This window comes from Lemur catta, chromosome 4 (genome assembly GCF_020740605.2).
Source record: "Lemur catta isolate mLemCat1 chromosome 4, mLemCat1.pri, whole genome shotgun sequence".
Classification (NCBI taxonomy): domain Eukaryota; kingdom Metazoa; phylum Chordata; class Mammalia; order Primates; family Lemuridae; genus Lemur; species Lemur catta.
In genome coordinates this window covers 74,512,277-74,529,386 of record NC_059131.1, presented here as the reverse complement: position 1 = coordinate 74,529,386, position 17,110 = coordinate 74,512,277, and the positions used below count along the sequence as shown (strand labels likewise).

General features: G+C 44.8%; 1 protein-coding gene across 3 annotated transcripts in view; it reads left to right on the top strand.

Moving 5' to 3' along the window:
• The window catches only part of NPAS2 (neuronal PAS domain protein 2), a 143,005-nt gene that overhangs the window by 74,514 nt on the left and 51,381 nt on the right, over nucleotides 1-17,110 (top strand). The window contains exons 1-3 of one of the 3 annotated variants that reach the window (XM_045550254.1): nucleotides 2,863-3,130; nucleotides 10,383-10,474; nucleotides 14,885-14,974. In XM_045550254.1, coding sequence (XP_045406210.1) covers nucleotides 2,896-3,130; nucleotides 10,383-10,474; nucleotides 14,885-14,974 — 417 coding nt within the window. In that variant the 5' untranslated portion in view covers nucleotides 2,863-2,895. Of the gene's footprint in view, nucleotides 1-2,862; nucleotides 3,131-10,382; nucleotides 10,475-14,884; nucleotides 14,975-17,110 lie in introns of those variants that run through there. The other 2 variants (XM_045550257.1, XM_045550256.1) reach the window with 2 other exon arrangements.

Sequence of the window (17,110 nt, the reverse complement as noted above, 5' to 3'; positions counted from 1 at the left end):
TACACAAGTATTCAGAATGGCATTATTCTTAATACTCCCCACCTGGGAACAACCCAAATGTTGTAGCATATTCATGCAACAAAGTACTAGTCATCTGTAAAAAGGAATGAAATATTAATATGTGCAGCAACATGGATGCATCTCACAAACTTTGTGCTAAATAAAAGTCAAAGACTACATACTATGTAATTCCATTTACATGAAATTCTAGAAAAGGTGGCGCTAAGTTGACAGATCAGTGGTTACCTGTGGCTGTGGTTGGGGGATCCACAACAAAGACACGGGAAAAAACCTGTTAGGGTGAGGGGACATGTGTACATTATGTTGTATATCTTGGTTGTGGTGTTGGTTACACAGTTACCAAAATTCACCCAACTCTACACTTAAAATGGGTGAATTTTATTCAATGTCAATAACACCTTAAAAAAGAACCCAAAGCCCAATTTTTGAAGTGTCTTTCATCCTGTCCACCCAGTGCTTGTGTGTGGTGGTCTCGGGGCCTGCCCAGCGTACCTCCTTGTTGGAAAGAAGGTCATTCCAGGTTCATTTTCTTTCTCTGGCCTCATAGCTGCGGAGCCAGATGACGGTGACCGATTTCCAGTGGGCACCATGGCATGTCCCAGGCAGAGGCTGACGGAAACAAGCTTGTGTTTTTATCACTAATGATATGAACCTTCATTGGAGCCTCTGCCAGGCCGTGTTGGTCGTCATTACACCCATTGAAGAAGAGAACAGAGCAATAATGAGCTGGGTGTTATTGGCTCACAAATAATTTATAATGGGCAAACTAGGGCAGGAACAGAGCTTTTTTTGGCTAAGGAGGTTGCATGTCACTCTAAAATCTAGGCCAAAAAATTATTTATAATGCATAGACAGTCACTCAGAAAGTTAAAGGGTTCCTTTCTTCTCTCCATGTGTTTGAACACTGTGCTTTTTAGCCTGGACCTGCAACAAGACACCTCAGCATCTTGCGGCCACACCTGCAGTTAGCCTGTGATGTGAGAGAGCACATGGAAAGAGAGTGGCTCTGCTTTGTAGAAATGCCTTAACCCCAAATCCAAGAGCAGATAAGAAGGAGGGGAAAGTAGTTTCACTGCCCCAAGGATAAGGAAAAGACCCTTTAGATGAACGGTAGTGACCACAAACTTTAAGTGGGCTTTGGAGGATTGCTCAAATATTATCAGGAAATAGCCCAAATTGAGATATAGTCAATATCAAATGAGCTGTGAACATGTATGTTGAAATAAAGACAGGTTGTGTGTAATTGGGCAGAGGCACGCAGGGTGGTTACGGCCATCCTGGTGTCTAGGATGTTGGAGTGTGCCCTTATGTTTCCAAGGGCTGCTGGGGGAAGCAGAGTCGATATTGATACCTGCCCCAAGGGAGGTGTATCTCCATCCTCCAGCACCCTCTGTCCTGACCACATGTTGGCCGGGAGCCTCCTGATGAGTGGTTAGCTCCCCCAGGAACCTTGACCCCCAAGCCCTGGGGTCCCTGGACCAGCAAGCAGACCATGTTTGATGGGCTCTGCCAGTGGGGCCCTGTTCTTTCTCAGGGAGCCAACATTCTAGAACAAGTACACCTTGGGTGAATTTGGGAGGAAGAGTGAGTGGGTCAGCTCTCCCAGCCCTGGATCTCCTTCGAATTAGCTGATTGTTGGCGAAGGGCTGCAGCGTGTTGTCTGATCAAGGCCCCTCAAACGGCTTGCTCAGGGGAGGGCTTTCTGCTGTGTGTGTTGGATTGTCTGTTACAGCAGCCCCTAGAGCTGTGATTCCCTATTCCAGTTCCCAGGGATCCTAGGGTCCCTCAGAGGGGCCTCGGTGGCTCAGGAGAGGTCCCCTCCCCTCAAACTGAGCAGATTCACTTTGGTCTCTTCTATAGGTGTGCAGTGTAGGATGTCATTTTTTAAAAAATAGACTTTATGTTTTAAAGCAGTTCTAGGCTCACAGCCAAATTGAGTGGAAGGTACAGCAATTTTTTCATACTCCCCCATCCTCCCCACCGCCTCCTCCACTATTGACATTCCCCCACCAGAGTGGGATGTTAATTACAACTGATGAACCTGCATTGACACATCATCCTCACCCAGAGTCCATAGCTAACATTAGGGGTCACTTTTGGTGATGCACATTCTACGAGTTTGGACAAATGTATAATGACATGTATCCACCATGGTGGTGTCATACCAAGTAGTTTTCACTGCCCTAAAAATCCTCTGTGCACCGCCTTTTCATCCCTCCCTAACCCCTGGCAACCACTGATCTTTGTGCTGTCTCCATAGTTTTGCCTCTTCCAGAATGTCATATAGTTGGACTCATACAGTATGTAGCTTTTTCAGACTGGCATCTGCGACTTAGTGATATGCATTTGAGTTTCCTTCATGTCATTTTTTAAAAGGGTTCAGCTGCTTTTAGCAGCTTGACAGCCACATGCAGTACCTGTCATACGTCAGCCCCGGGTCTGCACAGCTTACAGACTGTTTTGTGCAGGGTATGCCTTGTCTCCCCAACAGGATGGGAAGCTCCTGGGGGCAGGGACCAGGTGTGCCCTGGTGGCACACGCAGGACACCTGGCCACTCCTTGTGCCCTGGCACCAGGCTGGGTGCTCTGGGGGTGAGGGAAATGTGGTTTGAGCCTGAGGAAGGGCTTTCAGAGTGCAGCAGTGGCAAGAAGAAGTGTGTCACTTGGTCTCTGAAGTCAGAGTGAGCAGCATCTGGCCACGGAGCTAATCTGGGTAAAACGTTGCATCTGAGTCAGAACTTAGTGATTATTAATGCTGTCTCTCTCTGTGGCCAAGAGTCTAGCAAAACATTTTCTATCTCCATTACTCAGCTCTGAAATGTGTCTAACATTACCTTCCTGAAACAGTTTTTGGTAAGATGATCACAATAGAACATGGTCTATTACAAAGTACCTCCATTTCAAAACAAAGCCTTTATGAAGTGGAATGTTCCGGTAACCTATGCATTTTGTGTTTACAGAGCTTCTCGAAACAAGTCTGAGAAGAAGCGTCGGGACCAGTTCAATGTTCTCATCAAAGAGCTCAGCTCCATGCTCCCTGGCAACACGCGGAAAATGGACAAAACCACCGTGTTGGAGAAGGTCATCGGATTTCTGCAGAAACACAATGGTAAAAGTCACGCTCCTCCATTCTAACTCCACCCTGCCCTTTCCACATGGCCCCAGCTCCATCAGTCAGTCTTCCTGGTTGGTTCTCTCTCCCCGCCAGGCCCAACCCCACAGTCGTAGGCTTCCCCTTTCAAAGACACCCTCTGTGAGAGCCCATCTCCAGCTGGTGGGGAGAAGGCACTCACCTCCCAGATTGCTTTATTAACCAGACAAGAGACTCCAGAGCACCTCGCAGGTAACACCCGGCCCGAGAGGGGTGGCATTCTCTGTGGGAAAGTCTTCATCAAAAATCCCTGGAGCAAGTGTCTGGCATTCACCCCTGAGCAGAGGCGGTGCTCAAGTACTCATTTCCTGCTGGGTCAGACCGTAGGAGCTTTTTCGTCCTCTGCCACTGCCTCCAAACTCTTTGGTCTTCTGAGCTACACTGTGAAAAAAATAAATTGAAAATAATTCATTTACTTAATGTCAAATCTATTGTATTTTTATTAAGATATAATTTCTATACCATAAAATTCACCATTTTAGTGTGCAGTGGTTTTTAGTGTATTTTTACAAGAGTATGCAATCATCACCACTATCTAATTTCGTCACTCCAAAAAGAAACCCTTTACCCCGTGGGGCACGGTGGCTCACACCTGTAGTCCTAGCTTCTTGGAAGGCTGACATGAGAGGATCACTTGAGCTCAGGAATTTGAGGTTACAGTGAGCTGAACACACCACTACACTCCAGCCTGGGGGACAGAGAAAGACCCTGTCTCAAAAAACAAATAAAATCAACAAACAAACCTGGAAATCCTGTACTCATGATCAGTCACTTCCCTTGTTCCCCCTGACCCCAGGTCCTAACAACCACTAGTCTGTTTTCTATCTATGGATTTGCCTATTCTGGGCATTTTATACAAATAGAATTGTAGAATATATGGTCTTTTGCATACGGCTTCTTCACTTGGGCATCTGTGTTTAGCATGTGTTAGTAGTACTTCATTCTATTTTATGGACAAATGACATTCCACTGTATGGCTATATACCATATTTTGATTATCCATTTATAAGTTGATGAATATTTGGGTTGTTTCTAATTTGGGGCTATTATGAATTATGCTACTTTAAACAGCCATGTACACATTTTTAAGTTAATACGTGTTTTCACTTCTCTTGGTTATATTCCCAAGAGTGGAATTTCTGGGTCAAATGGTAACTAATATTTAACTTTTTGATCAAATTCCAAATTGTTTTCCCAAGTGGCTACACCATTTTGCATTCCCAGCAGCAGTGTATGAGGGTTCCAGTTTCTCCACACCCTCTCCAACACACTTGTTATTGTCATTATTAGTATGATGATGGTGATGATGATTGTTGTTGTCTCCCTAGTGGGTGTAAGCACATCTCATGTGGTTTTGATGTGCATTTCCCTGGTGACTAATGGTGTTGCATGTTTCATGATCTTTTTGTGTGTTTACTGGCCATTTGTATATCTTGTTTGGAGAAATGTCCATTCAAATCCATTGCCCATTTTTAAATTGAGTTGTTTATTTATCTTTTTACTCTTGAGTTGTAAGTGTTCCTTATATGTTCTGCACACTAAACCCTTATCAGATATATAATTTGCATATATTTTCCCCCATTCTGTGGATTATCTTTTCACCTTTTCAATGATGTCCTTTGACACATAAAGGTTTTAATTTTAATAATGTCCAGCTTATTTTTTTCCCTTTGATTATTTGTGCTTTAGGTATCATTTCTAAGAAACCATTGCCTAATCTAAAGTAATGAAGACTCATGTATGTTTTTTCCTAAGAGTTCTATGGTTTTAAACTATAGGTTAAGTATTCAGAGATTTGATCCATTTTGAGTTAGTTTTGTGGATGTCTGAGATAGGAAGTTGAAATTCATTCTTTAGAATGTGAATATCCAGCTATCTCAGCACTCCTTTTTTTTTTTTTTTTTTGAGACAGGGTCTCACTCTGTCACCCTGGGTAGAGCATGCAGTGGTGTCATCACAGCTCACTGCAACCTCGAACTCCTGAGCTCAAGCGATCCTCCTGCCTCAGCCTCCCAAGTAGCGGGGACTACAGGCTTGTACCACCATGCCTGGCTAATTTTTCTATCATTAGCAGAGACAGCGTCTCCCTCTTGCTCAGGCTAGTCTTGAACTTCTGAGCTCAAGTGATCATCCTGCCTTGGCCTCCCAAAGTGCTAGGATTACAGGTGTGAGCCACCTCACCCAGCCCATTCTTTTTCTTTTTTAACCTTTTCATACTTTATAAAAGTACAACACATATGGAAAATACACACATCATAGCTGTATGATTGAATGAATTATTACAGAGTGAACACAGCTGGGGAGCCAACACCCGGCTCAAGAAATAGAAGCTTTCCCAGTAGATGTCCCTTCCTATCTACCTGTGCTGTACCCAGAGGTAACCTCTATTCTGACTTCCAGCACCATAGGCTGGTCTCACCTGTGGGAACCTCATCAGATGGAATCACTATTATGCACATGGTGTCTGTGAGATCCATCCACATTCTCCTGGTGCTATGGCTAGTTCCTCTTCACTGGTATATAGTATTCCACCACATGAACTTACCACTCAAATCCATTCTTGAACATGTGTCTTTCTCAAGCCACTTTCTCCCTTTTACTCTCCTAAAAGCCCTTTTACCTCTTGGTGCTAATCACACCTATCCTGCTAATCACCCAGGATGGTACAAAAATGCAGAGAACAGTTAAGAGGGCTAAGGATCTATTAACAAGCAGGAAAAGCAGGATCTTTTCTTTAACCATGACACCAAACATAATAAAGTCAGAAATGTCAGAACTAGTGAGGAAATAATTACAGTTCTGTGCTTATGGGGGTGCTTCTCTTCCACTGAACATCTTCCTAGACAAGATGATTTCATGGAAAAGGGTGCGGCTGGAACATCTGAAAGTTTCGTTATACTTCTTATTCTTTTATTATTTCTTTTATAATTGTATATGCCTATTAAAAATGTGACAGTAATGATATATCCTCCTATTTTTTTCCCAAAGCTGCCCAAGGGAAGAGTAAAGAACATGCTAATTGCTTTCATTAAAAGTCAGGGAAGACCAATCAAGCAGGATTGGAATAAAGTGTTACAGCAGTATTTGATTGCCCCAATAATTTAATCAGAATGGTTTTATTTCCTAAATAATAATTTATCCAAGTGAAATAGCAGGTTGGTTTGATTGCCAAGATATTTTGTGCAAATTACTCAAACTAGGTCAGTGCCACTGAGAAGCAGGACAGCTGTTAAGTAGGCCAGCCGGGATCAAGTTCATCAGTGTGACATTTATGCTGGGCTCTGTCTGCTGTGGAATTACAGAATTGTCAAATCTGGGCCCTGGAAAGGATCAGTCAGCAGAAATGCAGCCTCCAAACACCGGGAGTGCCTGTCTCATCTTGCCTTTTTCATAAGATGAAGGCCTACTCCCCACAACCCGCTCAAACACAACCGGGATCACACCGGGATCTCACTCATCTCTGTGATTCCATATTCCAAAGAAAGCAGCAGTTCCATGGCAGACTTTATGGAGAAATAGAGTGGTTGCTTGGACCAAAATTTGAATTAAAGCAAAAACCAAACAACCACCTTCCTTTACTTACAGTCATAATGGTCATGGCCTCTGCAGGTGTCTGCAACAAAATAGGGAATAATGATGGTCACCATTTATTCAGGGCTCACCACGAGCCATGCATTGTTCTACGGGCTCTGCTCTAAGCTTCACAGCAGCACTTTGAGCTAGTGCCGGTGCACAGATGAGGCAACTGAGGCACACAAGGTTACGTCACTCATGCAAGTCAGACAGCCGGGAAGATGTGGCGTCTAAACCCAGCTGCCTGTCTCCAGAACCCAAGTTTTTGACACTACACTGTGCTACTTCTCCTCAAGACATGCTTCATGGGGCTCGTAGATATTTATGTCATGGCTGCACCATAGCTGTCCATGAGTGTGTCCATTTAGACTACTGATTCCCAACCTTGGCTGCCCACTAGAATCACCTGAGGAGCTTTTTAAAAATACGTATAACTGGTTAACACCTCGTAGACCAATACCTCAGAATCTCTGGGGTTGGGACCCCAGTGGTGTGCTGGAACCAGCTCGTAGCAGCTTGCAAGAGAGGCCTGTTAAATTTTCAGAACTTTTGTAAGCCAGTTGACATCAAGTTGGTAGCTTGAAATCAGCCATGATAAGAGTACATACACCACAGAAATGGGCAGGTGCTGCAGAGCAGGGCTTTTTGTGGTGGGGGCTGGAGAGCCTTTACCAGGTAACTGCTAGGTAAGGCCCAGGCATCAGTATTTTTAAAGCTCCGCAGGGGACTCCAGTGTGCAGCCAGGATTAGGAACTATGGAGTTAGACATGCTTCTGCCTTCATGCTAAAAGGAGACCACATGATAAATAAGGAAAGATGATCAGGTCCAAGTCGTCGTTGTAGTTATTTAGCTCTTTCCTCAGTAATCTTCCAAGCATTGTTATTTTCTCAGCTTGGGAAATAAATCTTAATCCTGGGTTGCACACTTGTTCTCTTTGAAGTAGTCCAAATCAAAATGAAAATCTGACCGCATGTCTTTGTAGCGAAATTGTGTGTTAACAGTATCTATTATAAAAGAGGAATCTCTGAATTATATAGATAGCAGGGCATATTGAACATCCTTATCCAAATCCACATAAATGTTAGTTCTGCACGGCCTGGCTGCCCTACATGTTATCCTCTTCCTGGGTGAGGCTCAAGCTGATTTAATGAAATTTTCTCCCAGCATCAAATCCCATTTCTCATTTATGTCTCTCTAATGTGTCTGCCTGCATGAATGGGGAGTGGGGTGGGAGGGCTGCAGCACAAGGAGAGATGTCCCTATTGGACAGGGTGATATTTACCCAGCTCTGCAGTAGTTTCTACCCCAATTTCCAGACTTTTCTTTGACCACATACAGCCCAAAGATGCGCTGCTCCTTGTTCAGACATACCAGAGCTGAGCACTCTAGGGCACAACTGCAAGTTATAGCAGAGTAGCATTTTGGGGTTTGGCTGGTAATTGCAATAGTTTCCTGCAAAAATGGCTCCCAGGTGGTTTTGTTTTCCTCGAAATTTAGAAACCACTTTGACCATCCCTCTTTGCTAATCCTGCCCTGTCACTTGTGCCTTACGACATTGATCGCATCAAATGCCAGTGGAGACATGGTTACAGCAATAAATATTACTTCCCAGTGTAATGTTTTTTCCTCGCTTTGAGACATCTTATCTAACTTATATATTTTTTTAATATGCTCTGAATTGAACCTTAACTTCCAAGGACTCTACTCGAATTGTTGAAATACAGAGTGAGTGAAATGGCTGCTTTCAGCATTAGTGTGCTGGTATTGAGAAAATATCCAGCCGTATGGAAAAATAATCCAAAAATGACTTATGTAAAAGGAACGGGTCTTTCGTTTTCCTTCACGTTAAGTTGAATGGGCCTCTATCTAAATGAAATTTGGGCTGCCATAAAGACTCCTCTCCTGGAGAATTAATCCGCAGTTTGATCCTAATGGTCAAAAGAGTCTTACAGATGAATGTACTTTGTGGGGAAAAGAAGAGGACATTAGTGGGGTTAATATATTAGCACATCCTTGGTCCATCTGTTTTCTTAGGGTGTAGAACTGTGGCACCATTTGTTTGAAGAACTAGGAGCTTCACCCTCTCTCCCTCACCTGGGCCAGCCCGGCAGCACGCTCTCCTGCTGAGATCTGTGCGTGGCGCCCTGCCTCTGCTTCCCATGATGCATTTCACCATGTGCATCATGGCGCCCAGCACTGTGCGGTGACCCCACACGCTGAACCTCCCTTGAGCACCCTCTCCAGCGGTGTTGCCTGCCTGACTGCTGGCATGGTTTCCTCTCCTGGCTTTCTTCCTGTGTTACCAAGAGCTCCTAGCAGCTCTTTTGTGCTCCTTTAAAATCACAAAGACAAGAATCCAACTGTATAACAGCAGCAGCAGCAACTTGTTCTGACATCTTGAAGGAAGAAACCTTCCCAGTAGAGCTGAGCATTGCCGGGAACATTGGGTCATAGAATTAGTAAAGGTTTGCAGATTCACATGTGTGTGACTTAGCTCTTCACATGCTTTGTGCCTGAGTAACCACTGCATTCATTCAAATGGCAGAAGTCATTCCCCGTACTCCATGTAAGAGAGATTACCAAAAACACAGGAGCAAAGGAGAGAGCCTTGAATCTTTCTCCTGGTTTAAAGTTAAGATTATCTGCCTGGAAATTTTGCATTGTCCAGGAAGTTGTTAAACAGGTTAGTTTTATTTTCTGAGGTATAAGTCTTATGTGCTTACATTTTTCCTAGCACCGAGAAAATAATCCCTAAAGAAATCTCTTACTACATAAAGTAGAGCAAAATGTTGGTTTAAGATGGAGGATAAACTAAAGGAAAAACAAATATATTTGATATCACATTTGAGCTAAACTGTGATAACCTTATCAGATAATTTAATAATAGAACAAAACATTCTTTCAAAAGTGCAGAAGAACTAGAATATTTAAGAAGTCCTGTGTAGGCCAATGACTATTTAAATTTACAAACGTGAATAATGTTTTCAGTACAAAGTGGTTACGTGAGATGGGTAAACTATAGATTAACCCAAAAAAGTTTTGCGAAGAGTTAAGTTCTTGCCTTAAAAGCAACTAAGTAATGTGTGTTAGTATAGCACGTTATACTTCAGTAATGGAAATGCTGGAAAATATGGAACATTCTGCATAACACAGTGGGTTATTTACCACAAGCCTAAGGTGTTTGTGGAATTTTAAACTCTGAAGTGTTTTGCTTCACCTCGACTGTGACGAAGCAGCTTGTGAAGTGTCCCACAATCCCAGTCTTTATTCCTGTTGCATTGCTAGGTGGTAGCTACCTAATTCCAACCGCTGACGGCGGGGTTTGTGATGTAGAAATCCAAGAGCATTGTGCCACCTGCACGTGGCAGGCACTACACCCATGCAGAGGGTGGGGTACTGTCTTCCCCAAAGCCTCATTAAAGGGGTGTGAGAACATCAGAAGGATTTTAAGTCCATGAAACCCAAAGTTCCCAGTCCCTGGAAAATCAGGGTGACATACTTCCTTATGTTGGTTTCTTAAATTCAACTGCACATAGAGTAATACAAAATTACATAGAAGTTATATGTGTTTCATTTGTTAATCCCAATTGCTAGGTGCCGTGGACTATAAAAGTTTATTTGTGTCTTTTTTTTTAGAAGTCTCAGCGCAAACAGAAATCTGTGACATTCAGCAAGACTGGAAGCCTTCATTCCTCAGTAATGAAGAATTCACCCAGCTGATGTTGGAGGTGAAATATACTTTCAAATTAGCTTAATGAGTTGCCGATTAAAATGTAGCTGCTTGTTCCAAATAAGTCCCTGTGCCCAAAGGAAACAACTGTTCTTGACCCTGGAAAGACTTGGTCCTGAAACAGATGTCCTCCTGGGGTGCTGCCTGCTGTCACTTACGTTGTGGCCACTGAGTTGGGCCATGTACGCAAGAATCACAGAATCGAATGTAGCCGTGAGGTATCACCACAGTGACTGCAGGCGGCCCCCTCAGGGTCTCACAACCAGAGGACACCTAGCCAGGGAGCTGGCAGGGGGCAGGTTGTAGGTAGCCAGAGAGAGGGGAAAGAGGGAAAGGAAATTATGTTAGCCTACACTGGTATTTGACACAGAGAAGCTCCTCTTTAGAATGCAATGATTATATTTTTCTCCCTTTCACATTTTGAAAATAAGAGTCTTCCTTTAAAGTTATGCTTTTACCTTGAGCTCATATTACATCAATATGGCATGTGGCTGTCAACCCTACTAGTGACCCTGTGCCTCCCTGGCCAGCCTTTCTGTGCCGAGTGAGATGCTCACGTTTCTCCCTCTGGGTTAGGTGCCCACATTTGTCTGCAGGGATATATTTGTGAAAACCTGGCTGATCTGAACGAGTGGCCTTCCTCAATATCGTGTATCTATCTATGGGTGAAATTCCTCAGTAGAGATGAGGACAAGTCTCAACAGAACATCTGCCCTGACTTCTGACCTGGGGATAAGGCTGGAGGTGTATGGATATGGCAGGGGGGTGGGCAGAGGAACTGGGCCCTTGACCAGAAAGAGGAGAACTGGGACAGCCAAGTTCAGCAAAAGGAGGTTAGATGCTGGCCATGGACCAGTGGTTCCCGGCAGGGAGTTCAGAGGGTGGCTTCTTGGGCTAAATCTTTCTCTCTCTCATCTTATGTGCCTATATAAGAGTGATGTAAACTTCAATTTACATAGATTAACTATTCGGAAAACAGAAAGTACTGGAGTAAGAAAATGCCAGAATGAAGACGTCCAAATATTATGAAATATAAACGCATTAATGAACATTTGCATAAGATGAAAGATACTTAAATCTACATGTGAACTATATTTAAAGAAAATACAGAACTTTCTGCAGAAGCAATGCATTTTTAAGTATGTTAAATTTAAAGCAGCTAGTGAAATATAATGTTGAATTAATGCATCATTATGCTACTTTACATAAATCAATTTATCTTTTAATTCTTATGGAAAAGTAGTTAAAACACATAACCCTATAGCATCAGCCTTTTTTTAAGAGCCTGTAGCACAATGCTTTTTTTTTTCCCTAGTGAGTTTCAAAGTATCAAAAGTACTAGAGGAAATAAGGCTTGTATAAAGTTAAAAATGGGTACATTTCGGGGCTGGAAGGCAGAACTAAGGTTCAGGAGACTGGAATGTCTAGCCTTTTAGATTTCCACAGATGGTCTTTATGCCCTTTCCGCTGCTCTAGCATAGACTCCATGAAGCAGATGAAAAGGAAGTCCTGCTAGATGAATGGATTGGATCTGAAATCAGGCCTCACAAGCAGCAGCCTTCTGAGTGCACTGCAGCTCTGAGTAGTCTGGGAAACCCACCAGCTAGTACTTCTGGTTTATCTCTGGCTATGTGAGGCTCCTCTCCCAGCCTGTTGCTCGTCAGCAGACACACACTGGTGTGGAGCAGCTGGAGCTCCCCGCGGTCCCTTCTCGGATGGCCTGAGCCCTAGCATCGGGGGTGGGGTGGGTCCTCCCAGGATGATGTCATCATTGCCCATGGTGCAGCTTCTCCATGGTGTGGGTCCCTCTCCAGCTGCACATCCCTGTCCTATTTTCAGAGCCATCTCAGAGAACATGAGGAATCCAGAGACCATGTCTTGGTGGCCGGGTTGTTCCCTCTTTTAAATAATGACAGAGCCCAGGAGAGAACCCATCACGCCCCCCAGGGAACTGCCAGCGCCCTCTGCGTGTGATCCCTCCATCTTCCCTCTTCTCTCACAAGGTCCAAGACCAGACTCCAGGACTCACACAGCTGGGAAGTTTCAAAAAGCAAAACTGACCCGATTGCAGGCCTGACTGTGGCTATAAGCATTTCAACAAGGGGACTCAAAAGGAGGGAAAGCTCGTGTTGACTGGGGATTAGGAAGGTTGTGGAATTTCTTAATTTTATTCAGAAAAGCTACAGCAATCTTTTAGCCCAGAGGTTGTCCCAGAGAACACAAGAAATGTTCCATCAGATTCAGGAACTGGCAGATAAAAAGAGGAGGTTTCATTTCCCTCTGCTGTGTGTCGGGTATAAAATTCTGGACCATTACGACACCTTTGGAAACATCCCTGTCAGAATTACCTTTCTGTGGGCAGGGGCACATCACTTTGCAGTCGCTTGCTGTGGAATCACTCTCCAGCGCTGCTGGTGGGACTTCCAAAACCGCAGTGAGCTTCCTTAAAGCAGTGACTCACTTCAGTTCTTGTACGTTTGATGGAAATGCCAATGAGCTGATGAAAGTTATCTTCCGTCTATAAATACCTTCAGCTCTTTAACACCCACTCGCTTTACTTTACAAATTCAAGAGGGGCATGGCTTGCTGTGCGGGAAGGCTATTTGTACCACTCCTGTTTTTCCCAGCCTTCCAGGCTGCTTTTTCCAGAAAGGTCCAGGTGACGTCATCAACAGTGCCCTCACCCCTTAAAAAAATTCACCTCCAGGAGGGCTGCACAGATGATTTAAAAAACGATTTAGAAAAATATTTGGATAGGAAAGAAATACAAGTTACTGGGATGTACTCCTTTGTTTGCTATAACTCATTAATCTAATGCAGAATTTCTCAACCTTGCACTATTGACATTTGGGACGTGGTAACTCTTTGTTGTGGGACTGTCCTGTTCATTATAGGATGTTTCACAGCATCCCTGGCCTCCACCCACTAGATGCCAGCACCACCCACTCCAGTAGTGACAACAAAAATGTTTCCAGACATTGCCAAAATTGTCCCCAATCGAGAACCACTTATGTAATCCAAAAGGATGGGGTTCTATTTAAGAAGAGTGCTGTAATAGATTTTTCAGCCTGAAATCCTGCCATACATAAATGTAAGATAATAAATGAGCCTAGTGTTAATTTTCCTGGCGAAAAGAACTCTTTTCCACTTTGGCATGTTGTAAAGGTGCCCTTCATGCACAGTTAGTGGCCTCTTCCTGGCTCCTGCTGCCATGCACGTAGCCACACCCTCCCAACTTGAACCATAAACGCCCTTCTGGTGGGGCAGATTCCCAGTAACACCCTGGCAGGAGCTGGTTGAGTGCATACAAAAGGTTTCCAGAGCCTTCTAAGCACATATTTCACCTTTTTTTTTCCCCTCAAAGCAGAAAAAATTCTCAGCTTTGGGGAAGATAGTATTTTAAAGATATAGTCAGTAAAATGACAGTGACAAGTTTGCAGTGAAAGTCCACCAGAGCTTATTATTCAATGACTTGTTTTCTGCTGAGGCAGGCTTCATTCTTACTCTTTTCCATCTGATCGGTGCACCCCAGATAGCCAGTTGCCAGTATGACCCGATTCTGTGCTGAATTACATAGTCTGAATTTTAGAAATCAATTTCAGATGCATCTTATGAAAGCATCACAAGCATCCGCACAAAAATAAATCTCAGTGAGGAATCTAAAAACAGCCAAAGTATTTGCTTCATAAGAAAACATTGCCCACCTGAAACTTGTTACACCTCCAGCACCCAGGACAGTGTGCCTAGCATATAGTAGGCACTCAGTAGATACCTTCAAATGAATGAATTTTTCAGACATTCTATAATGCTTATGGATCCAGTTGAGTTACACAACCCCCCACACCCACTCGTCCCTGTGGAATAATGTGAATGTTCTTTACAAACAGTTCTTTCAACTAGTATTTCTCCTGTGGCAATGAATGTAGGCAGAGGTCTACCTTGGCCGACAAGCACACTTTCTGTTTTTAATGCCTCTGTGAGGTCTATTATCTTTTGTTAACTGTTTACCGTGGACTCAAAGTGGTAACAAGAGTAGGGGCGATGGGGACCACAGAATATTGCTAATGGTTTTCAATGGTTATAGTGATCTTTCTAATTCAGCACAATAGTGTGCTTATCACTAAACCTCCTTAGGGAATTTCCATGGCTAAATTTTATTTTGTGTTACCAATAGGTCCATTTTCACTGCACCTGTGGTGCTTTTGCAAACACTTTTCCTGGGCTAAACAAATTCTCTGTAAGAAACCATCTTCTGTGTAGGGCAGAAAAGCGCTGGGAGGTTATCCATGGAAATATTCCGAGGATTACAAAACAAAGCCAGTGTCATAAAATATCATCCTTTATTTCGGTAACATGCTCCTCCATGAAAGCATTGCTAAGGAGCTTTCAAATGTTGCATTTTCCACAGGCATTAGATGGCTTCATTATCGCAGTGACAACAGACGGCAGCATCATCTATGTTTCTGACAGTATCACGCCTCTCCTTGGGCATTTACCGGTGAGTGTCTGCTCCGATGGCCATGCCGGTACATGTTATCACCTTTTGGTTGAGAAGCATTTAGATCTCAGATCAGAGGTGCAGGCATTCAGGGCTGTGTGTGAGAAGGGGATTCGTGGAGAGGTGAGGACAGGACCAGGCCAAGGTTGGGGCCCCAGGGGCAAGTGAAGGGCAGGTGCAGGCATGTGTCATCCTGGAACAGGCGAGGCTCTGTGATCTCAGCAAGGCCAGGCCTGCACTAGGGGATGTGGGAACAGGTTCTTATCCCCTGTCAGAAATGGGGACAGACAAGAGTCACAGCACAGTTGGCAGAGCTCAGAGCTTTCACAGAGGCTGATAAATGTCCTGGGTCAACTGAGAGCTGATCAAGGAATGGGTAGCAGATGACTCTATCCTGTTTGGAACCCACTGGGGACATGCCTGAGATTGCAAGTAGGTTGTGGCAGTGATGGTAACGGGGGTTGAAATGCTCTGGGAAGACATTGTCGGGCCGATGTCTTGGAAGGCCTGGGGGAGTGAGGTGGGCCTGGGCAGGCTGGGAGGACAGGGTCAGCTCTGCTGTCCAGGGGTGTGCAGCAGAGGCTTGGAGGCAGGGTGGCTGCAGCATGCTCATAGGCCCTGACACATGTCCCTCCCCACTCACTCCCTCCTTCTCCCTCTTCCTTCCTTCCTCCTTCCTTCGTTCTCCCGCCTTCTCTCTGCATAAGCCTTGCTGGCTCTCTGATAACCCCCTGCTCAGGGTGAAGTGACCCACAGACCTGCACCTGGCCAGTGGAGGACCCACCTTTGAGGCTCCCTCTTGGGCCAGGCTTCCCTTTCCTGTCCCACCATTGTGCATTACTTCAGAACGTGACCTTGGATGACAGCTACACGGAAGCAGTACATGTGACAGATAATGACAAAGTGTCCTCTCTTCTCCAACCTCTCAACAAGTCCAGCTAAACCCTCTGCCTCTACTCGCCACCCCTGCCCATCGGTGGGTGGGCAGCCAGTTTATGTGACAAGGAGGGTAACGGCTTGCCCTGGGTTCATACATGGGACATCTTGGACCAGGATGTCACTGGAGGACCATGGTTCCCTCTCCTTAGCTGCACCTGCCCAGGGAGCAGCGTGGCCTCACTCCGAGGGCAGCTTCCAACTGCCTTGGTGTAATGAGTGGAGCTCTGCTGATGGCCCAGGGCTATATATCGTCCTGAGTCACACTTTTCCTCGGAAGCCACCCCTCATCCCGTCATTTCTGCAAATAATACTCGCAGTAGCCGCCCACATTTTCCTTTATGTTCACTGTGTCATAGTCCAGAAAAGCATTTGTGACTTTGCTAGGCAGGTGCCGTCCCATTATGCCATAATCTAACCCTGTCTGTCTCACCTTTGTGTTCCAGCCCCTTTCTTGAAACCGAGGTTTGCCAGATTTGGGGGGGGGTCCCTCTCCTCTTGATTGCCGTGGGCAGAGGCTCATTCTCACCTCACCTGGAAGAGGCTGAGGGTGCAGCTGTGCCTTGATGTTAGTCTCAGGCCAGGAGGATGGTGAGGAGGCTGACGCGATGAATACGGAAGTGACCCCCTCATCAGCCCTGAGGGTGGCTGAGGACAGAGAGGAGAGGGGGTACTTCTCTGGAGGGAGCTTGTGTTTTGTACTGAATGCAAAGGGCTCGGCAGCGATCAGCACTGACCAGAAGAGACCACACGTGGCCTGCTTGATGACCTGGGAGCCAGAGCTGTTTGGGTAAACAGGATTTGCACTGTTCTGCTTTGTGCTCTGGTAATTATCTGATGACCCAGTTGCTGTACGTGGCAGACGAGACTTAGAAAGTAAGAGGGGAATTCTTCTGACTTGAAATTATGGAGCAATTTCAGACCACTTTTGTAAATTATTTTCTAACTCTGAAAGGGCCAGAAATGATCCCGATTCTAATTTATCAACACTAGACCCATTTCGAATGCTTATTAAGTACCTATATATAGACCCACGCCCGGGATGGGCGGTCCCCAGATTTAACTGAAATTTACTTTTAAGCTTTCATTACCCAGTTTTTACCAGGATGGCCCTTTGCAAGTGGGTGGGCAAGGGTGGCTGAGGATGGAAACTTCCTGGTGCAGCCAGCAGACAGCGGGCTGAGCAGAGCAGACAGTCTG